This window comes from Ochotona curzoniae, unplaced genomic scaffold, assembly GCF_017591425.1.
Source record: "Ochotona curzoniae isolate NIBS_2020 unplaced genomic scaffold, NIBS_Ocur_1.0 patch58, whole genome shotgun sequence".
Taxonomy (NCBI): Eukaryota; Metazoa; Chordata; class Mammalia; order Lagomorpha; family Ochotonidae; genus Ochotona; species Ochotona curzoniae.
Window position 1 is genome coordinate 1,271,833 of NW_024467037.1, and position 23,649 is coordinate 1,295,481.

General features: G+C 43.5%; 1 protein-coding gene across 1 annotated transcript in view; it reads right to left on the reverse strand.

Annotated features, from left to right (window-relative positions):
• Positions 1-2,991: 2,991 nt before the first annotated feature.
• Positions 2,992-23,649, reverse strand: part of LOC121168101 (caspase-10-like) — a 32,742-nt gene continuing 12,084 nt past the window's right edge. Inside the window, exons 4-7 of the mRNA XM_040997880.1 lie at positions 20,576-20,667; positions 8,497-8,605; positions 7,510-8,002; positions 2,992-4,623 (exon numbers count right to left, since the gene is read on the reverse strand). Of these exons, the coding sequence (XP_040853814.1) occupies positions 4,470-4,623; positions 7,510-8,002; positions 8,497-8,605; positions 20,576-20,667 (848 nt within the window). The 3' untranslated portion in view covers positions 2,992-4,469. The remainder of the gene's footprint in view (positions 4,624-7,509; positions 8,003-8,496; positions 8,606-20,575; positions 20,668-23,649) is intronic.

The window sequence follows — 23,649 nt, forward strand, 5'->3', positions numbered from 1 at the left end:
TCTTCCTCTCTGTATATCTGCTTTCACAATAAAAAAATAGTAGATAAATCTTGTCTAAAAGACTAAATTCAAAACTGTAGTTCCTATCTGAAGATACATTGTAATACTCCTACCACATGCTTAACAGCAAGCTGCAAAATTTACTCAAAAACCAAACCCTATGAGAAAAAAAGTTGAATGATTTGTCACATACAGTTGTGACATTGTGGACCATTACATTACAAACTTGCACTTGAGAACAAGTAGTTTCAAGTAATTATTAAGGGAACAGTCACAGTCCAACAGAGAAGGGTCATTAAACCTGTGTTCCAAGTGCAGCCAGAAGGCACTTTAGCTCAGCAGTTCCTCTGTCAACTCACATCACCTAACTACCAAAGTGAACCCAAAGCTTAAACACATAGGTTTTCAAATCACATGTCCAGAGGGTTGTAAATCCTCCACTCATGATGAAATGACTCGCATGAGTCACTTTGTGTTCCACAAGTTGGGCCCAGGGTCTCTAGGTTTCAAACTTCCAAGTTCCTGATGCCACTTTTGCTTTAAGTGGTCCCCCTCCTCTCCCCAGCTAGAGTTTTAGCAAAGATGAGGGGAGGTGGGGCAGTTATCTAGCATAGAATCAAAAAATGCAAAACTTGGAACTAGAACCAAAAGAGCAAACTTGAAACTGGCACTTGGCAAGAAATATGAGAACCTCTTGCTATTCATGTCCTATAAAAGAGTTATGGTAAACTTCTTCCCTTCTTGAGCACCAGAAAGTAGGCTCAAAAATCAGTGGCAATAGTTGGATACAAAACAACAACAACAAAAAGCTGGATACAAAGTAGTCCTTCCAACATGCCAGGACGTGTGTAGGAAACAGACCTGTAGACAGCCACAAGAGAATGAAAGCATGAGGCAAAAAAACAAAAAACTCATGTACCTGGAGAATCAAACATCAAAGGGCCCATGAATTGCAGCTGGAGAACAGCTTGACTAGATCAGTCAGAAAGCATCTGACCTGGAAGATTTCATGAATCATCTAAGACAAAAATTGCATGTGAAATGAGGTAAATTTCTAATTTTGGTTTTCCTTGGAACAGACTTGCTCATTGGTAAAGTACTGCTATTCAACAACATTGTTCTCTGTGCTATACAGGCCAGAGCTTGTTCTGATGAATCAGTTTCCACTCCTCACCTCACATGAACACTGGCAGAACAGAGTGTCTTACCAAGAGTAATCCCTGTGGCATCAAACCTGCCCATCACCATGTGAATCCCTGAAATCAAGGTCAGTAGGGTACCATGACAGCTAATAGCCCAAGTAACGGTAAACACCAGTAACATCACTTTCCATTCCATCACTAACATTTTGCATAAAACTTTATCAAATATTTTTATGTTTTTTTATCTTGTTTGGCACCAGCCAAATGTGTGAGTAAAGGAGAGAGAAGAGGAAAGAAACAAAACTGAAGTACAAGGTCTTGTAGGTTTTATAAAATGAAGCAAGATCTGGTGGTATCTCAAAAAATTCATAAAAGATGGAATTAAATGAGCCTAAGTGATGTTTTTCATAATTGTCATTTTCCATGATCTTTTTGCAGAGTCTTTGCATTTCAAAAAATTTTCACCAAAACAAATGGATGTTTTAGTTCTGTTTTCCACAAAACGTTTTTGAAATATGTTTGAATGTAGAACTTGGAACCTGCACAGTTCCTTCATAACTCTCTGGGAAGATTATTGCTACAGACATTGTCAAAAAGCTGTGATGAAATCACCTGCTATTCCTAAACACTAAACTGTCACACACACATGCAGACACTTAAAATTAGACAAATGCATTGCTTCACACAACCTCCAGGGCAAGGATAAGTAGACAAGAGTCAACAAGGAGGCCTCCAGGTGTCTGTACATATGCACACTTCACAGGTAGAAATGCCAGGGACCATTAAACTGCTTGCTAGAGGCCTTTCAAAAGAAAGTACACTGAGGGCCAAGCACAAAGGCTCAATGGCTAAACCCTCACCTTTCAGCAGCCAGGATCCTATATGGGTGCTGGTTCATGTCCTGGCTGCTCCACTTCCCATCCAGCTCCCTGCTTACCAACTGGGAAAGCCATAGAGGATGGCTCAAAACCTTGGGACCTTGCACCCATATGGGAGACTCAGATGAGGCTTCTGACACCTGGCTTTGGATCATGCTCATATCCAGGTATTGCAGCCATTTGGGAAGTGAACTAGCAGATGGAAGCTCTTTCTTCAGGCTTCTCCTTCTTTTTGTAAGTCTGATCTGCCTTTCCAATAAAAATAAATAAATCTAGAAAAAAACTGGTACAATTGCCTAGCAGCTAAAATCCACTCTCTGCATGCACCAGGATGTCAGAGGGGGCCAGTGTGTGTCCTGGCTGCTCCACTTCCCATTCAGTTCCCTGCTTATGGCCTGGGAAAGCAGTCAAGGATGGCCCAAAGCCTTGACCACAAGACCCTATGCCTGTGTGGGAGACCCAGAGGAAGCTCCTGGCTCCTGGCTTCAGATTGGTCATTGTCACTTGAGTAGTGAACAAGCAGATGAAAGATCTTTCTCTCTGTCTCTCCTTCTCTCTGTAGAGCTGACTTTCCAGTGCAAAAGAAATAAATCTTCAAAACAAAAAAGAAAGAAGCTCATCAAAAGTCTCCTGATTCTGGAGTTTACCCTTGAACAGGCACTAGGTTCTAGGAAAATGGAACTATGAACTAGACCACACACCCAGGACTTCACCATCAAACCCCAGGTGGCCTAACAAAAGAGATTTCAACAGCAGTGTTTTGTAAGCTGCAATTCTAATATGGACATATCATGAACCAGTGAAAACAGCAGCTCCCCATACAGGTTTTATCAAGGATATTGCTAGTGTTTGGTTGATGTTAATGATGTCCGCTGTGATTTGAAGCAATGAAACTTGAGCCCAGCTATTTCCATCTGGAGTACCATCAGAAAACTCCATCCACCAACTAAACACACCCAACCACAATTAGGTACAGAACTACACATTTTCTATCACGTTTCCAATATCTTGTGGCTGAGGCTCCAAAAGTTGGCTGGATTGAATTAGTGTCTCAGAGAAAGGGACGTGCAGGACAAAATAAATATCAAGGCTTTGTTCCGTGTCCTTGGTTCTTTCTTTTGTGTCATGCCATCCATCACTTGCAGAGAACGACTGTTAAGTGGCCAAAGGCTACACATATCCACCTGGCCAGAGACTCTTATCACCAGCTTTTAGCCTTTGCTGTATGAAAAAAATGCTTTGGGAAGACCATCCTAACATGTAAATTAAACATAGTTCTTCAGTCAAGTGGCATTCAAAGTCATGCAATGCTAGCTACCCGAGAAAAGTAGTATAAAAACTACTCATGGAAAACCCATTATAGATGCATTTAACTTTCACATATTTATCAAGGCACTCTCGAAAGATATTTTCCTGCATTTCTTAGCATTTCTTATGAGTAGTTGCATGTGCAAAGAAATGTTCATAATATCGTATGATAGCCTATATCATTACAGTTCACTTTCATGGGAAATAAAGTCAATAAGCCATGACAGCAGGTAACTGTAAGTTGTTATAGCTCCTTAGGCTCAGCTTCCTTATCTATAAATCATTTAACCACAGAACTTTCAATCTCCCTCCCAGGTCTACTTTAAAATATGATTCCAGGAAATACAAAGAAAACTTTCTCTTGAAACTGAAAAAGAAAAAAAATTAAGAACAAAAAAAATCCAAAATCTTATTCTCAAGGTATCAATGTTTCAAAATGAAGCTGCTTCCTTAATCCAGTGCCTAGTATCTCTCCGACCAAGGACAACCCCATGATAACAACCCAATAAACAGCTCTGATCCCTGAGATGGACTCTCTGCCTGTCTGTCAGGCCAGAGCAGTAGAGTGTGTAGTGCAAGGTGAAGGCTGTTGATTACAGTGCAATTGCAAAATCTGAGGATACTCAGGGAAGAGAAAGGTGCTTCTCTGTACACTGAGTCTTGCCTGAAGCCAGTTTTCTTCATTGGTGGGTTTAAATTCGTTTCACTTAGTTTGAGTTAGGTGTTCTGTCAGCAACACTTGAAAGCTTCTAGTCAACACAGATGTTGACAGTAACCTGCAGTTTCTGTTACTGGAGCAGCTGAACAGTCTGTTAAGAACAGTGGTTCCTTGGGTTCAAGAGAAGTTTGAACCAAACCTAATTCTACTGAGTATCTCAGATTCACAAACCACAACCAATTATTCTATTCAAGTTACACAATTAAAGCTACATACGACCTATGTCTTCAATAAGGAAAAGTGTCTAATGTTCAGACTTATCAAAAATAGTATTTTCAAAAAAAGGTCAGAATTGATGTATTGAAAAAATAGAGGACAGATGGAGACCAGCTCATCATCTGTCACAGGTTCCCATGCAGGATGGGAGGAAAGAGGATGTGATCAAAGGTTCCTTTCAAGCTTATTATTCCATCAAATTCCCTTCTATGATGAAGGCTGCTCCTGTGGCACAGGAAATACTAGTCGCTTCCTTAGTGTGAAAGCAGGCTGGGGCATCTGTCTCATTTTTCCACTTCTGTCCTTTTGTTGACTCACATCATTATTAACAGCCGTGAGGATGGATAGGATGTCTTCACCTCTGTGGACAGAGAGAGAGAAATATGTTTCAATAACCAAGAGAAAGTCACACATCAGATTTTAGAAAGAGACCACATGCCAGGGCTGCATAGATGTGTGGTAGATACCACAGTGCACTGATACTGTCTCTTCCATTCTTGGTTCAAGGATGGATACACAGGGCTGCATGACACATTTCAACACTTAGAATGGAGTCTGACCAATGGTGGCAGGTACACAATATTCACAATACAGACTATGATCAACACCATATAAAAAGTAGGTCTAGTTTCATTACCAAGTTCAAGATAGAACTTACTGACTGACAGGATGTTCCTCCATGGAAGAGGAACCACATTTGCCAGAACACTTTAGGGTAGAGTAATACCACCAGAAACAAATATAAGCTCTAGAGACAGGACTCAACTTGCAGTTGTAGCTTAATCACTTACTAGCTGTATGATCTAAGCAGGTTACAAATCTGACTTAGGTTCCTTAGCTCTAAAAATGGGGAGCATAGGAGTCCTCATTGCTTTTTTTAACGATTTATTCTCTTTTTTATTACAAAGTCAGATGTACAGAGAGAAGGAAATACAGAGAGGAAGATCTTCTGTCGGATGATTCACTCCCCAAGTGGCTGCAATGGCTGGTGCTACACCGATCCAAAGCAGGGAACCAGGAACTTCTTCCAGGTCTCCCACATGGGTGCAGGATCCCAAAGCTTTGGGCCATCCTCGACTGCTTTCCCAGGCCACAAGCAGGGAGCTGGATGGGAAGTGGAGCTGCCGGGATTAGAACCAGCACCCATATGGGATCCCGGCACATACAAGGCGAGGATTTTAGCTGCTAGGCCACGCCACCAGGCCCTAGTCCTCATTACTTTTTATGGAAAAGAAATATTCTATGTGTGTAAGTATATACATATATATATCCAATCAATTGATGGATATCTAGATTGATTTCATATGTTTGCTATTGTGAATTGAGCTGCTATAAACATAGGAATGCAAGTACCTCTTTCATATCCTGATTGCATTGGCTTAGTACATATTTCCAGGAGTCCAATGGATTTAGTTTTTTGAGAAATCTCCATACTGTTTCCATAATGATTATACAAATTTACATTCCCACAAACCACATATTAGGGTACTCTTTTCACAATATTCTTGGCAATATTTATTTCTCTTGGGGCTCAGGGAGCGATGAAAATCATGGCTCTGGTGAAGATGAAGGAATTGATCAAATGAGGTTGTTGCCTGCAATGCCAGCATCCCATAAGGAACCACTCCATGTCCCAGCTCCTCCACTTCGCAGCTCACTCCCTACTAATGGTCTGGGAAGAGCAGACCCTTGCCAATCAGGTAGGAGGCCTGAATGAAGCTCGTGGCTCCTTCCTTCAGCCTGGCCCAGGGCCAGCTGTTGTAGCCATCCAGGAAGTAAACCAGTGGATGGAAGTTCTTTCTCTGTCTCTTCCTATGACTGTCCAAATAAATAAGTAAATATCTTTACAAAAGAAAATACATTATATAAAATAAGGAGTAAGAGGCAAATGCAAAGTTGACTCTGGCTCCAATGCTGAATTATGGAAGAGAATTGTAGCAAGTTTTAAAAATGTGGATTGAGGAGTAGGAGCTCCTGGAGAGATCTGGGAAGGTGAGCTCAGGAAGAAGGGAGCTGATGTGAGGACCCAAGACAACAGAGTCAGGTGATGACTGAGGTCAACTCAAACAGTCATTCATCAATCCAGCTCAACAATACACCAGATACTGTGTCATATACTGAGAGTGGAAAGTGGAATGAAACAGAGTCTCTACCTTGCAGGAATTCAAAAACAAATAAGCCGGAGATGATAATATAGGAGGTGTTTGATTGAAGTGTCAGTGATCTCCAGGTACAGCCAAATCTGCCAAGAACACAGAAGGAAGAGAGAAAAGGGGAAAAGGAGAAAAGGGGAAGGTGGTTTGAGGAAGAATCTTGGTGAGAGAGTAAGAGAGAAAGAGGGGAAAGGGGAAAGGAGTGAAGAATAAGGTCTAGGAGGAATCTTGGTGAAGTCCCATTTTCAGGGTCCAGATAAAAGTATGTGATAGGGCCTGGTGCAATGGTTCAGTAGCTAAATCCTTGCCTTGTAAGCACCTGTATCCTATATAGGCACCTGGTCTTGTCCTGGGTGCTCCACTTCCCATCCAGCTACCTGCTTGTAGCTTGGGAAAGAGAGGACGGCCCAAAGCCTTGGGACCCTGCGCCCATGAGGGAAACCAGGAAGAATCCCCTGGTTCCTGACTTTAGATTGGCTCAGCTCTGGCCATTGCAGCCACTTGTGGAGTGAACCATCAGATGGAAAGACTTTCTCTCTGTCTCTTCTTCTCTCTGTATGTCTACCTTTGTGATAAAAATAAATAAATCTTTTTAAAATGTGACAGAGAAAGAAGTGAAGTTATTGAGTCATGGGAAAATTATGTCTAAGTCAGCACATGGCCATTATAAATAAGTGAACAAATGTTCTTCAGGTCATTGTTCATGCTTTGCCCAGAACATGCTTTGCTCAACTGTTTGCCAAAACATCCCTTTCCATCTCTAGAACCCTCTTCTGATCCTCCAAATCTTGGCAAGGTGCTCATTCCACCTATTCTCCCAACACCTACACTTCACAATGTATGCCTACCATCTGAGGATGCTCTTTCACTCTTTCATCAACATACTTGTTTGTGTGTCTATCCCACTAGCTTATGAGTTACTTGAGGACAAATATTGCTTCTTTTGAATTCCCCTATTTTACTTGCCATGTCCACACTGGGGCTCAACAGAAGTTTGTTGGGTGGATAAGCAGGTGATGAGTGCATAATAGATAAACACATAGTTGAAGAGATGAATAAACAGGTAGCTGAATGGAACAAGTCAGAGTTCTCACCTTGGGACCAAGGCTTTCAAATGTTCACAGAGAGACTGTATATACCAGCTGCCATTCTTCACATGCCGAACAGATGCATACCCAGGGACTGTAGCCAGACCAAGCAGGAAATCTGCCTCATTAGGGATGCTTTGCCGAAGGGAAGGAGTTATACACTCAGGATTCACAGCATCAGTTTGGATGGATGCAACAGGTTGTATCTCATCCCCTTGACAGGCCTGGATGAAGAAGAGTTTAGGCTTGCCAGCCAATCCAGGACATTGCTGGGCTGTGAAGTGAGATACAATGTCCCGGATGGGAATGAGGACTTCATCAGAAGAGTAGACAGCTCCAAATTTGCCATGGGTCAGGACACAGAACACGAAGCAGTCTGCATGCTTATGGTCTGGGTGGCGCTTCTCCTCCTGCAGCAGTGCGTCTAGGGCTTCCTTTGTCTTATTATTATATGTGCTGACTGTAAACTCAAGCCACTGAAACACTTGTGTCAGGCACTCTAGGCAGAAAAGGAGACAAAAGAGGAGCCAATGAAGTAAAACAAAAAAGGTAAAGAAATAATGCAAAGCGAATAGTTATCAAAACTGCTTGAAGCTTTGGACTAGTTCTACTTCCACAACAATAAACTCTGACAATGATTTCTCATAGGACCCACAGGGCTGACCCTAAAGTCCTGAAAGTCAGCTGTGATGTGTAATCCACACCATGTGTCTCTCCCATGGTGGCACTCCTATTAAGGGCACAGCCAGAGCCAAAAACCAAGTCTTATCACACCCAGCAACCCAGTATGCTCTCCCTCGTGCAGGTGGAAGAGCTGTAACTAGCAGGAACTCCTGCCACTCAGCGTAGGTTGGTGATACTCCAGGAGCTTAATAACTTGGATAATAGCATCATTACACTGATGTGAAGATGAAAGTACCAGAAAAAAATGAGAAAAGAAACAAGTGATTTTTCAGATCCCCAATTCGCCTTGCTATGCTATTGCGGACTCACCCACATCTTTCTGGGTCCCATGCCTATTTGGCAGGGAAGCAGCAAATATCTCGTTGTTGATGATGACACAATGGCCTCTGTGTTTCTGGTCCATCCTATACATAGCGGCCTTGAAGAGAGGGAGACCAAACTAATTAGCAGCCAACCTTACATTAGGGGGTTAAATGGGTTTTTTCCCCTAACCTTTAGATTAGGATTCTATCCAAAATATAAAGTAAGGGAAATGATTGTATTTGAATTGTTTCAGAGAACAAATGTTCACACCAACAAATTTTAGCTTTTAGTGCCTTTGAAAAGAAATGTATTGAGAGAAGACAAGTGGCAGTGCAGGCTTCTGACCACCTCTGGTGACATTCTCAATAGATTGATGGTGTTCATGTGACAGTGCAGCCATTTGTTTTACTTCTCTACCTTGTGAGAGTGCTAAAAAAAAAAAAAAAAAAAAAGCACACACACACACCCCTAAATAAAATGAGAAAGACAGTCGCTGAACTGATGGTTAGCAAAAAGAAGGTGAAATAGAAATGCTAGAACAAAAGGACAGTCCCAGGTGAGACCAGGAACAGCTGAAGACATGGACATGGTGTTGATCTCCCATCACCATGTGCGGCCACCATCATGGCCCCATGGAGCCCATTCTTTTGCCTGATGACACAGCCTACAATGTATGTAATCAGCTGTCCCAGCATGGTGAGTTGGTTTAATGTATATCCTCCTACAAACTTTCAGGTATTCACTGAATCCCTTTGCTATGCTGGTAGCCATGACTTCTGGCCATATCCTCCCTAGCTTCTTTCCCAATGTTGCTCACTCACACTGCCCAAACATCTTTCTCCAAGCACTTAGATGCCTATACCAAGAACTGCCTGATGTAGCATCCACATGGAGAATTGTTTTTCTTTCTAAGCACCCCTGTGACATAAATCTAGTCATCATTCCTGACAGCACGGGATTCATATCCCCACATTTCTGAAACTTTGTGGAAAGCCACACTGCTAGAAGGGGAAAGGTTGAGGAATTAAGATCCCATGGATCAGGCTCAGTGCAATAGCCTAGTGGTTAAATCTTCACCTTTCATGCCCAGGACCCCATGTGGGTGCCAGTTCATGCCCCAGCTGCTCCATTCCCCATCCAGCTCCCTCTTGTAGCCTGGAAAGACAGTAGAGAGTTGCCCAGGGCCCTGGAACCTTGCATCCACGGGGGAAACACAGAAAAAGCTCCTGACTCCTAATTTTAGATCAGCTCAGCTCTGGCCTTCACAGCCATTTTGGGAGTGAACCAACAGATAAGGGATCTCTAGATCTCTGTCTCTCTTTGTGTGAATCTGCCTTTCCAAAAGAAAGAAAGAAAAGATTCCATGGATCTACTCAGAAGTTCCTGGGGGGTGGACAAAAAACCATGTGCTGAGTCAGCTATTCCCTGTCCCTGGGATTGCAGGGTAGGAAGGGACAGTCACACACCCACCTTGGGCAAAGATCAATCCAAAGCCCTGGATTTAGCTTAGTCACGCCTTTGGCATGTTACTGAAACTCTCCTCTGGATAGCGATCCATCACAGAGGTGAAGTCCACAGTAGGTGACTGACTCAGGACAGGGGCGGGAAAGCATCACGTAAGGCTGTTCTCTTCTCGCATTCCCAGCAGTTGGTAATAAAACCACCCAGCTCTGGGACACAAGTCAGTTGCTCACTGCAGGTAAGGGCCAGTCCTTGAGGCTCAGCCAGGCTAAGCCAATTCTCAGAGCAGAGAGCGCAGAGAGAGGCCTGAGCTACAGCAGTTGGGTACCCTGCAGCTCCTGGAAGCCACACTTAGACTTGGCCAAACTGGGAATCACAAAGAAACTGCATCATTCTTCAGGAAACAAAGCAGTTTCCTGCTCACTCAGCTACACTGTAATATAGCCAAGTCCTTGAAGGTCCACTCTGGTGTCAGACTGACTGATAAGTTCATTTCTACCCTTTTATAGCTGCAGGAGGTTCGGGGAAGTCCCAGACGAGCTAGGACCCAGCTTTCTGATCTTGAAGGGAGAACAACAGCAGTACCTAGATGGCTGGAGGGTAAAATGTGATGAGTCTGTAAATTTTCTAAATAGACCCTGGGATTGGGTAAGGTATACAAGAATGGTGCCTCCAGCACCATCAGCATCACATTGAGCAACCTCCAGGTTTGGCCAAGAGTGAAGTGTCTTCTGTGTCAGAAACACAATGAGGAAGGGGCTCTGATAAACTGACATCACAGAGAGACTTCACCAAAATCCTGCTTCTTCCTAAGCAGTTTAGTCCAGTGGGAGATTCTGGAATGTTCTGCCTAAGGTTCTAGCTTCAGGCAGGGATGCATGCATTACACACACACAGCACTGCCACCTTTCTCCCCAGCTTCTTCCAACTGCTCTCCCTCCGACCAACAGGAACACCAGCCACATGCAACTGGCTCTGGTTGCACGTGTTGTTCTGTCACCATGACCCACAGACATTTAGCACTCTCCTGACCTGATTGTGAGGTATGGAGGGAGAGCAGCAGCTGCCTGAATTCTCCAGAATCTTCTAGACTAAGCTTGAAAGCACAAGGCAGTCATCCCTCTCCACCCTCTCCACAGGAAAGCCTAGAGCAGTCTCCGAGTGCCATGAATTGAAAGAGAAAGACATTCTCTATTAAGCCAGTCAGCTTTCTCTCCCAAGGTGTCTTGACATATGTCAACTCTGACTGTGTCCCTGCCCTGCTGGTCCCAAGTTGTGCCACATGCACCAGGAATACCTTCCATAACACCCTATTTTGCTAGGCCTCTTTGGAAACAACAAATACGTGAAATGCAGAGAGTTAGTAGAGTTGGGAGGAAGGTAGAGGTCTGGGCTTGTTGCCGAGGAGGGCATAGAGCTCACACCCAACCCACAGGAGAGGTCACTGACGGGAGACAACAAGAGAATCAACAGACAGCCCAGCAAGCGTGCCTGATGCCTGTGCAGGGGGTGCTGTCCCTGCAGCCTGCTTTTCTGAGGACTGGCAACAAGCCAGTCCACCCGTAGACAAAAACTGCAGAGCCACAGGTCAGCCATTAGGTGGAGCAGGAAGTTGAAAGCAAACTTCCCCCTCCTCCAGGAGACACTGTCACAGAAAGGAAGCAAAAAGAATACTGTAGCAGGCTGTCTGCTCCCAGATAAAGGAGGGCAGGGGGAAGGAAGATGGATTTGTTTCTTTCAAAGTAACCACAGAGCAAATTAAGAAAAGCAATGGGGCATCTCTCCTTCTCTCCTTTCAAGAGGCACCCTATTTCCCGGCTTTTTATCTTGGGAGGTGCTTTCCTCTTCCTCTTCTTTCCTTGCTCACCTGGTCCATGTCTTCAACCGGTAACCAGCTTTTTATTTCTATATTAAGCTGAGGAAAGAACCCACTGAGCTTTTCTGGTAACACATTTTTCCTGATACCGAACATTGGGTGTGCCAAAGACCTAGACTGCAGACATGTGGCTCAATTCAACTGAGACAAGACTTTCCAAGTGGTCTTCAGACTCCAGATGACCCAAACATGAAACCTTGTATGACAACCAACTTCTGTCATAGCAACTTGAATGACCCAGACCATCGCTCTGTGGATCCCACACCTCCAGAGGTTCTTTACCCAAGTGACACCCATTTCAGCAGGAAGTAGCTCAACAACGTCTTCACCCTTTACCCCTACAGAAGTAGGATATGAGATTCCAAGAGATTCAAGTGGGTAGCATAAGTATTGTCCACCCATTTCCTAACTGGTTAAGAGACCACCAATGGGGAACCTTTTACCTGTAGGTTCCCATCCAACAAGGATGAGTCAGGGAATAGTTAAAATCCCAAGACCCTTCCTCAAATCTTTGGTGTCTCTCCTTCTCTCCTTTCAAGAGGCACCCCACTTCCTGGCTTTTTCTCAAGAGGTGCATTCCCCTTCGATTTTCCCTGCTCACCTGGTCCCTTCACAAAGAAAACTCTGTCTGGGAAAAGAAGAAAAAAGAAAAGGGAAGGGAAGGGAAGGGAAGGGAAGGGAAGGGAAGGGAAGGGAAGGGAAGGGAAGGGAAGGGAAGGGAAGGGAAGGGAAGGGAAGGGAAGGGAAGGGAAGGGAAGGGAAGGGAAGGGAAGGGAAGGGAAGGGAAGGGAAGGGAAGGGAAGGGAAGGGAAGGGAAGGGAAGGGAAGGGAAGGGAAGGGAAGGGAAGGGAAGGGAAGGGAAGGGAAGGGAAGGGAAGGGAAGGGAAGGGAAGGGAAGGGAAGGGAAGGGAAGGGAAGGAAGGGAAGGGAAGGGAAGGGAAGGGAAGGGAAGGGAAGGAAGGGAAGGGAAGGGAAGGGAAGGGAAGGGGAAGGGAAGGGAAGGGAAGGGAAGGGAAGGGAGAAAATAACGACAATCAAGGGGCAAGTGCAGATGGGCAGGGATTTTGTGCAAATTTCTCTGCATATACTTACTTGTTCATTGGGCTTTGCATCTGGGTTGATATTTTATCTAGCTAGACAAAAATTTAAACTATATCCAGGGGCCTGTCTTTTCTGTTTCCTTTCCCTATCCACCATCATGACCATTCTGCAGAAGACAGCTCCCCCAAAAGCACCTGACTGGGCTGATGGGGAGCAGCCAGGCCTGTTGCAATGGGAGCATTGGATAGGTCTTGTGTGAGCCAATCAGCAACCCACTCCGCAGTCCTGGAGTGGCCTCCCTGTTGAAGCCCCAGCCCCCACCAAACCAGACCAAAGCCACACTGCTGCACTTGAGGCCACACAGCATGAAAGAGCCTTAACTTGGAGAACAAGTGTGAAGGAGCATAGATTTACCTTCCAGAAGGTGTCCTACCTTTCTTCCGTCTCAAGCCACAGTTCCCTTCCTACAGAATCCTGGACTCCTTATAAGGGGCAGCCTAGGGCCCAGCCAGGTATCTGCTGGTTTGGGGGCATGCTTGAAAGAAGCTTCTGAGATTCACAGCACTCAGGGCTGGCAGCATCTCTGCCTACCAGCTCCAGGCCCTGCCTCCCATGATTAGTCCCTTCCCAGGGCTGTGATAACTTGAGTTTTGGCAGAGTCTAGAAAGGGCTTGAAGGTCAACCAGCCTCTCCTTCCCTAGGACAGTGTATCCACTGCCGACAACTCCTCGCCTGGGTATCCAGGTCACAGGGGATGAATAAATAAATGCCTGGTAGCCTAGCCACACTGTCTCCTCTCAGCTGACTTCAAGAGAGGTCCAACAAGGCTTTAATAAAGAGAAGTAATTCCTCAATAGAGAAACATGTCTCTAAGAAAAATCCTACATATGCCACACAGAAAAACATAGATTTATGGGAAAAACCTAGCCTAGCAGCAAAGAGACTGGGTCAGCTCTCAGCTCCAAGTCTTGACTGCAGTATTCTGCCACTACAGACCCTTCAGAGACAGGGGTGATGGCTCAAGTACTTGAGTCCCTGCCCAGCCATGTGGGAGACCTGGATTGCGTTTCTGGCCCTCTCTCCCTCTCAAATAGATTAGCAAGTGATTTTTACCAAAAATAAAGGAATGATATTCCTTAAAAACATGGATTTATTTTAACCAAATGATGGAGTATGTCTGGAAATACAGTTTTTTCTCCTTAAACCTATATCTTGTCAATGTTCTTTAAGAAAGCCCCTTGAGTGTTCAGGAAACATCAGAGGTTTAACGAAGTTCCTCTCTGTCCATCACTGGATGGAAAAGGGTGGATTTCAAGACACCTCCTAACTCTGAGCATCAGTGAGAACATACAAAATGTGAGGGGTTATCCCCAAAGCCCTGTGCTTCCAGTACCGCCCCAAGCTCCCCTCATCTTCATCTGGCTGTGGGCAGAATCGTCGCACTGAGCAGAAACACAGTCCCTCCCTTGGAGACTAAGCCAGCCTCATGAGAAATCACTACATCTCTGAAAGGCAAGAGCGTGAGTGAGTGTGTGTGTGTGTGTGTGTGTGTGTGTGTGTGTGTGTGTGAGAGAGAGAGAGAGAGAGACAGAGAGAGAGAGAGAGAGAGAAATCTGAGAGCAAAAGTAGTTGAAAAAGAGGCTGGGAAAGTTAGCTTAGTGCACAATCACAGGCTGGAATGGAAAAGGACTGGGGTTCTACAACTCCCCATCCAAAACTGTGTTGAAGGTGGCCACTTGGTAAAAAGTGTATTTAATTGGATTACAGTACAATAATCTCTGCCCTAGTTTCTCTTCCATTCAAATGCCTAACTGCTGTTCTGCAGTATGACAGGATCGAATCAGAATTATTTCCTAGAAAAAAGAAGTCAACTTAAGTTTTAAAAATAATGGTAGGAGGGCCTGGCACAGTGGCCTAGTGGCTAAATCCTTGCCTTGCACGTTTTGGAATTCCAAGTGGGCCTTGGTTCATATCCCTGCCATTCCACTTCCCATCTATCTCCCTGTTTGTGACCTAGGAAAGCAATCAAGACAGCCCAAAGCCTTGGAACCCTGCACCCATGTGGGAGACCCAGAAGAAGTTCCTGGCTCCTTCGGTCTCAACACAAACCAGTGCACATTACAGAATGCCAAGGTGAGGTGAGCCATACCAGATGTGGTTGCAGCACCCAAACAGCACACGTGAGAACCAGGGGGGAGGGGCAGAGCCGGCAGGGGGAAAGTGGGCTCCCCTGCTGGACAACCACTCCCACTGGAAAGCATGAGTTGGGATGGGAGCAGACCAGGCCAGGCAGGGTTACAACACCTGTGAACCTCAGGTGAGCTAGATAAATGAAGGGCCAGGTTGGACTGACTGTTCGACTGGTGCAAGCAAAAATTAGAGTGGGTGAGGGTTGGTTGGGCTTTGCTGCAGCATCAGCTGGCAGAGGCTGGCACTGGGAGCTTAATCTGTCAAATTAAACTCCAGAACCACCTGGAGAGTGCATAATCCGGAAGTTGGAGTGGCCTAGTAGGGAGATAGTGGGCACCTCCCTCTTGGGTTACCACTCCCACTGGAGACCCCGAAAACCAGGACAGGGACAGGGGTGGGAAGTCAGAACAGCACCCACCAGTATGTGTGTGGACTGGGTGGTAGGGTTGGTTGGGTTGAACTAGGCTTCAATGCCCATTGACATGTATGAGAGCTAAATGGAATGTGGGACAGACTGAACAAGTCTGCAGTACATACTGGCAAGCATGGGAACCAGGATAGGGGGCAGGCCTGGTGGGGGTTATAGGGAGTCCTCCCAACTAGGCTGCAGCTCCCACTGGTTTGCGTGAGGGCCAAGTATGAAGTGGGCAGGATTGGGCTGGACTGCAACACCCATCGGTTCGTGTGGAAGATAGGGCTGGAGACAGAACTGACCCAGCAATTGAAACAACCAGCATGTGCATAAACTGGGGTGACGGACTGTGCCGGACCCTGTACTGGCAAGCACACACAAGAATCAGGTCTGGGATCACCTCAGACAAAGTTTCTTTGGAGATCCCTCCAACTGAACTGCTGATCTCAGAACCCCAACCATGAAGAGACTATGTCAGCCAGTGGATTCTGAAGAGATTTCATCGTGCTTGGAGCAGCAAGATTGGCAGCAATTCAGAACTGTTGAACTATCAAAACTGCTTGAGCAGGACCCTCGGAGCATGCCCCATGTCGGAGGCCTGGGATGGGAGGGCTTTTCCCTTTATTTCTCCCCTGATTCCAGATACAGGGGGAAAAATGATGATATTAGTGTGAAAACAATGGTATTACCCACTTTCCTGTAGCCCTTGACCCTTTGTACCCTAAGTAACTAAGTAAGATTATCAAAACATTAAAAAAATAATAAAGTAAAATGAAAAAGAAAATTCCTGGCTCGTGGCTTCAGCTCCAGCCATTGCACCCACTTGGGGAGTGAATCAGCAGATGGAAGATCTTTCTCTGTATTTCCTTTTCTCTGTAAATCTGCCTTTCCAAAACAAATATATAAATAAATGAATGAATGAATAAATAAATCTTTAAAAAAAAAAAAGGAACGAATGGTCTGAGCAAGTACTCTGGTGTAACAAGCTAAGCTACCACCTGCAATAGTAGGCAATAGTAGGCATGGCAGTGTGAATCCTGGCAGTTCCACTTCTGATCCAGCTCTCTGCTGATGCACCTGGAAAAGCACCAGAAGACAGCCCAAGTCTTGGGCCCTTGTATTCCATACAGGACACCTGGATGAGGCTCCTGACTCCTGGCTTCAGCCTGGCCTAGTTCTAGCTATTGTGGCCATTTGGAAAGTGAACCAGCAGATAGAAGCTCTCTCCTCTTCTCTCTCTCTCTCGCTCTCTTTCTCTTTCTGTATCTCCTCTCTGCAAATCTGTCTTTTGAATAATTCAATCTTTCAATCTTTTTACAAAGAAAATTATGGTGCTATGTTATGTTCTTTCAGAGGAAGCAGATGGGACTCATAAATTCAGTAGGCAGGAAGAGATGTCAACATTGTTCTTAATAAATGATGCATTTAATCTCTTAATATCATGTACACAATGCCCTCCCACCAGCTGGATCCCTTTAGATATCTAAACACCCGTACCTGTCACATGGGGACTCAGACTCCATGTCACATTCTCACATGGAATGCACATCTCCCTGATGTCCTTTGCCTGTCTTGGATCCACAGGTCATCTGTGGGTCTCCATCACCTCCTTTATAGAAAATAACAAGAACGCACTTCTAGAGGGAAACGGAAGGACCTTGTTGAGTGCTGACTTGTAATTGAAGTAAGAATCCTGTGGTTGGAAAGGATTGCTTTTTCACCAACATGATAAATCCTAGATCACACAAAACTCCACAGAGGAGTCTCAATCTAGGGAAGAGATTTTATGCAGAGCAGGATGCTTGTGGAGTGTTAAAATGTCTCCCCCTTGCTCATTTGTTAGGTGGGCAGGGGAAAAGATACCAAGTGAATTGCAAAGTGAAGAAATATCATAGAGGAGCATCCCTAATAGGAGGAAGATGGACACATGCAGTTCCAGACATTAGGCCCTAAGCCAGATATAGCATCAATCAGGTGATAGGCTGGCCAGGATGCAAAGCTTGAATCTAATCATGAGGAAACACCACACCAAAACAGAGCCAGATTCTGTGCTTTTTATGAAAGTCAGGAGGATTGGCTGCGTTCTTCGACTGTTTCAGTGTCCTAAAAGAGGAAGAAAAGTTGTAGAAATGTTCAAGATTAAAGGACTCTAAAGGGACGTGACAAGCACATTTAATATTTATATTACAGATATTGGTTTGTAAGTATGTCTGTATGTATGGTATTTGCATATATAAAATATGTGATCCTAAATTTTGTTCTGGAGAGGAAAAATACAAAGAAGAACATTATTGGTTTCACAAACAAAACTAGCAATGTGGACCATCAATTGTACAAAAGTATTGTACAAATTTCACTTGATTGCATGGACAACTGTGCTATATTGCAGTAAAAGAAAATCTTTATTCTTAACAACTACACACCAGGAGGAGAAAGGGCCATGCTGTATGCAACCCACTGTCACAAAGTCTGGAGAAAACTTATGTGTGTGGAGGGAAAAGGTGTGAGAGAGTGAGCATGTACATGAGCAGCAGCACATCCACGGGGTGGTAAACAGAGTTCTAGACACAGGCTGTCCTTCAGGGGCCCACGTGTTGGGGACTTGCTCTCCAATGTGGTAGCACTTAGAGGTGGTGAGCATTTTATGAGCTGGGGCCCTAAGGAGTCTGTTATTGTGAAAGTCTTATTATCAAGAGCAAGACTGGCTCCTCCCCAAGCTTGGGCTTCCTGTCACACCATCTGATGGCAAGTGTTCCTGCTATTGTGTTGTCACCTGTCTACCCTTAGGCCTTCATCAGAGCCAAGCCAACACTGGCACCATGCCCTCGAATCTCTAGAACTATGAGCCTATTTCTGGACAAAGTATCCCGCCTCGGGTAGTTCACAGCAGGAACAGCAAACCAACTAATACAATATGTGATTTTTTTGTATTATTCACATTCTTGCAATTTTTCATTAAGATTTAAATTCTTTGCAAATTCAAAATTTGTAACTCTGAAAACAACATGAAAATAAAGAAACCATTAAAAAAATTAAGAAAAAATAGAATTTCCACAAATAACAGGGAAAGGATCTGAATGGATATCTCTCCACAGAGGATATACAGATAGACAACAAGCACATGAAAAAAACCACCAACAGCACTAGACATGAGGGAAATGTTAACCAAACGAATGAGATCCATCAGGACAGCTATTGTCAAAAGCAAATAAATAAAACAAGTGTTGATGAAGATATGTAGAAGTTAGAAGTATAGTGCAAAGTTTGTAAAGAAGATATAATAAAATGGGGCGGCCACTGTGGAAAACAGTGTGGCGTTTCCTCAAAAAAGAAAAAATAGCATTACTATATGATCCAACACTTCCACTTATTTTCATACACCTAAAAGAATGGAAAACAGAGTCTCAAAGAAATGTCTACACTCAGCTGACACAATGGCTCAACTAGCTAATCCTCTGTCAACAAGTGCCAGCATCTCATATGGATGCTTGTTCATGTCTTGACTGTTCTACTTCCCATCCAGTCACCTGCTTATGACCTAGGAAGGCCTAGGAGGATAGCTTCAGATCAGCTCAGCTCTGGCCATTGCAGCCATTTGGGAAGTGAGCCAGCAGATGGAAGACCTTCCTCTGTCTCTTTCCCTGTAAATCTGCCTTTCCAATAAAAATAAATAAAATCTTAAAGTATTTTTTTAAAGAAATGTCTGCACTCGTGCTCACAGCAGCATCACTCACAATAGCCAAGAGACAGAAGTAACCTAAGAATCCACCAGTGGATAAACAGGTGCATAAAATGCAGTACAAATACACTGCATCTGTACACTGAGTGTTATTCAACCATTAAAAAAGAAAAATTCTGAAACACACTGAAACAGATGAAAGTTGAAGACTTTATGCCAAGTGAAATTAGCCAGTCACAGAAGAACAGATATAGTACCATTCCACAGTTATGAGACACTTGTCATAGACAAGTACGTAGAGACGTAAAGAAAGGTGGGGCCCGTGGTTTGGGAGGAAGAGGAGAAGGGGAGTTACAATTTAATGAGTAGAAAATCACAGTTAGGGAAGATGAGAAAAATCTGGAGTGATGTTAACATGACAATGTGAACTTATTTAACATTACTGAACCGTGGACTCACCACTGGCTAAGACAGCAAATCTCATGTGTATTTTAGTACCTTACCATAATAATTTTTTATGATTAAAACAATAAATTTGGGCCCAGAGCAGCAGCCTAGTGGCTAAAGTCTTCACCTTGCAGACACTGGAATCCCATATGGGTGCCAGTTTATATCCCAGCTGCCCCACTTCCCTTCCAGCTCTCTGCTTGTAACCTGGGGAAGCAGTCAAGAATGGCCCAAAGCCTTGGGATTCTGCACCCACATGGGAGACTCAGAGGAAGCTCCTGGCTGTGAATCAGCTCAGCTCTGAGCATTGTGGCCACTTGGGGAGCAGACCAGTGGATAAAGATCCTTGTCTCTCTTTCTTTCTAATAAAAGTAAAATAAATCTTTAAATATATATATATATTTTGTGCTATTTTATTATGTCTTTATCACAGTTTTTCTAAAGCAAGGTAAGTGATAATTTTGTGCTACCTGTATGTCATAGTTGAAAACACAACAATCTCTACAGCTAATCTAACTTCCGCAGACAAGTGCTGGCATAATAGAGCTACCCAAGTTTTCTGAGGGGAGACATTAATCATGCCACATGTCTCCCAAGTATCATGGTCACATTGTGAAGGACAGATTGAGCATGGTAAGAAGCAGGAACCCAGTTCTTGCTCTCTGGGAAAGACCTGCCACATGATTTGCAAGGCCCTGGTTCATGCATTTCTAAGAATTTCTAAGTGATGACAGTAGAGCATTAAACAAAGCATACATGCCTGCACAGCCCCACAGATTGGACACCCAGCAGACTGACCCTGACTGAGCTTCTCCTACAGCAAAGAGGAACCATGTCAAAGAAACCCAGGGCTGTGCAAGAGTCAAGCACAGTTACGCCTCTCTTTTGCTCGTGCTTCATCTTTCTTTTCTTTTTTGGATGTTGGAAGCAAAAGGTAAAACAAATGGTTAAACACTGACCAGCCCATCACTGTACCCACCGGTAAGGCTCCATTGAATTGTTCAATGTCTGCCTGGGAAATTATCTCTTCCTCTTCTTGTTGCAATGGCTCAGTTTCCTTGTCTACAGCAGCTGGAAATAAAACCAGACAGTAAAACAAAATCAATTTCTGACTGCTAGCAGCCCAGGAATAACAAATCATCAAAAACAACCATCAAGAGTAATTATTTTAAGGAGGCTGTAAAATTCTAACACTACTTTCATATGAATGTGTACATAAGAGTATGCAAACAAGAAATAAATGTTATTTTTATTGACTATTTTTGTTAAAACTGATTCCTGTATATTTTTTCTTATGATTTTTGTTTTATTACTTTTGTGATTTTATTAGTTCCTTAAAAGTTGCCATATACTTTATCAAATATGATTTCAGAACTTAACAGTGCTTAATGTGCAAGATAATTATTGAGATCCTTAAAGGATTATCTTAAAAATGATATCAGAGTTCAGATAACATCAGATGGAAAAAAAAACGAAAGAAAAGGGAAAAAAGGGAGATATTATGCAAAAGCAATAATTAAATCAATCTGTTACATCGTAAAATAGATTTCCGAGGAGCCGTCAAAAGAGCTAGAGTGAATACTCGGCTATGATTCAGGCACTGATTAAGGTGCCTGCATCCCACGTGTCAGGACCTGGATTCAGTTCTCAGCTCCGGCTCGAGCTGCCTCTTAATGTAGACCCTTGAGGCAGCAGTGACACTCAAATGCTTGGGTTCCTGCTACCCTTGTGGCAAACCTGAATTGAGTTCCGGCTCCCAGCTTCAGCCTAGAAGGAGCAACCAGCAACCAGCAAATGAGAGCTCTGTTTCAATCTCTTCTCTCTCCCTGTGTTTGTGTATCTGTCTCTTCTTTTTTCTGTAACTATGCCTTTCAAACAAAAATAAATCTTGAAAAAGAAATAATGTTTTACCTGATCATATTTATGGAAAATGTCAGTTATATTAGATGAAAAATAAGCAAATTATTTAATATGGTTTGCATGATCCTAGTTAAGTTTATGTATGCTACATATATACATACACAATTGGTTCTATAGAGAAGAAAATTCTGCAAAAATATATTTCAAACCATGATTATATCTGGGAAATAAGTTGGTAACTGAGAAAAGAGGAAAAGGGAGACTTTCTCCCTCTATATTCTGTATTACTTTCACTATTTGAATGTTAATTCATTATCATCATATAATTTATTTTAAAAACTTTAAAACACTAAGATGAACACTGACACTCAAGAATTCTCTGAATTTCAGCCTACTGGTCTCCAAATCAACCTATGTCCCAATTGCATTCAGAGAACTTGGACTTGGAATCACACTGACCTGCAGAGAAGTTTAAAATCTGCAGCCCTATGCAGTCCTTTTATTTCTCATCTTAAACAGACTTGAACCAAACCCTTAGCATTGTAGAAAACTAACATTACTTCTTTATAATAATTGACACCCCAAAAAGATCACATGCAAGCAGGTTAGAGACACAAAACTTCAAAATTAAAACTCTTCTTCTGGGGGAGGGGAAGGGAGAAATCCCTATACCTACAAAACTGTATCATGGAAATAATAACAATTTTTAAAAAGAGAGGGATAAGGCCTGACATGATGGTTCAGCAGCTATGTCCTCGCCTTGCAAGTGCCGTGATTCCCTATGGGCACCAGTTTGTGTTCCGGTTGATCCACTTCCCATCCAGCTCCCTGCTTGTGGCCTGGGAAAGCAGTACAGTATGGCCTAAGGCCTTGGGACCCTGCACCCACGTGGGAGATCTGGAAGAGACTCCAGTCTCCTGGCTTTGGATCAGCTCAGCTCTGGGTCACTAGGAGAGTTAACTAGCCAATGGAAGACCTTTTTCTCTATCTTTCCTTTTTCTCTGTGGATCTGATCTGCTTTTCCAATAGGGAAGAATGGATATTTAAACAAAAGTGACGGAGGGATTGAAGAGTGGGCAAGCAGCTGGATAGGTGCGCCGGTGGGAAAAACAGACACACACACACACACACACACACACACAGAGCAGGAAGAAAAAACTCTCCTGATAGAAACCTCAGTCCTCAAGACTCATTGAGCCAATCACTAATTGCATAGAAATTAGGCAACTCCTCCATAATTCATACATCCAAAATATTATGGTCGCCTAATGATAACTCATTACAGGAAAACAACATCAGAAAACAACCTCAGTACTCAAAGTTCACCTGCAGGCCAGTGAAATACTCTTTCACTATCAACTTCCTGCTTTTTAGTTCTCACTCGATAACTGCAGGGTCAGCAATTTTTGAATTCTTTGTAACTTTTCCTTTAATTACATGTTTCTTCAATGCTTCAATTTTGAGATTTTATCAACTTGACAGCAGTATTTTTGTCCCTCACTTTGTATTCAATGAATTCTTAAAGGAGAATTTCCTCTTAGTTTCCTTTTGCAGTCCAAGAAATCTGCACAACAGCTTGACTCACTGTATTAAGCATGAGTTGGGTGTGGCATAAAAATCTTCACAAATATGTCCTTCAGCATTTGAGTTCCAGCTCAACAGTGGAGAAAGACACACCTGAATATATATCATGCTAACCCATATTTGATTTGTTCTGTGGGCTTCCACCTCCATATAGTATCACAGCAAAAACTGTCTTTACAATGCAGACTAGAAAAAAATATAACAATAAAATAAACTTCTTCATGAATCCCTTTAACAAATGCAGCCATAAAACCATGCACTGAATGCCAATTCCCACCAGAGAAGCATTTTATAGGGATTAACTCACTCAATTCTCATACAACCCTATGAGGTGTGTGCTAGAACTATGCCCACTTTACAAATGGGGGGAAGGAAAACATGGAAAAGCTAAAGAAAAAGCCAGCACGCTACACAAGCAGTCCTAGCCACTAGAGTCTTCGGCCCCCACTCTTAACCCTGTGCTATCCTGCCTCCTTCTTTGTTGTCATTTCACTGAAAACAACTTTCTATATCCTCACTACCATAAAAAAAAAATCACACACGGACAATTATCTAAAACTACTTTCTCCCCTTGAAGTAAGTTTTATGGGTGGGAGTGATGCTAAGTTC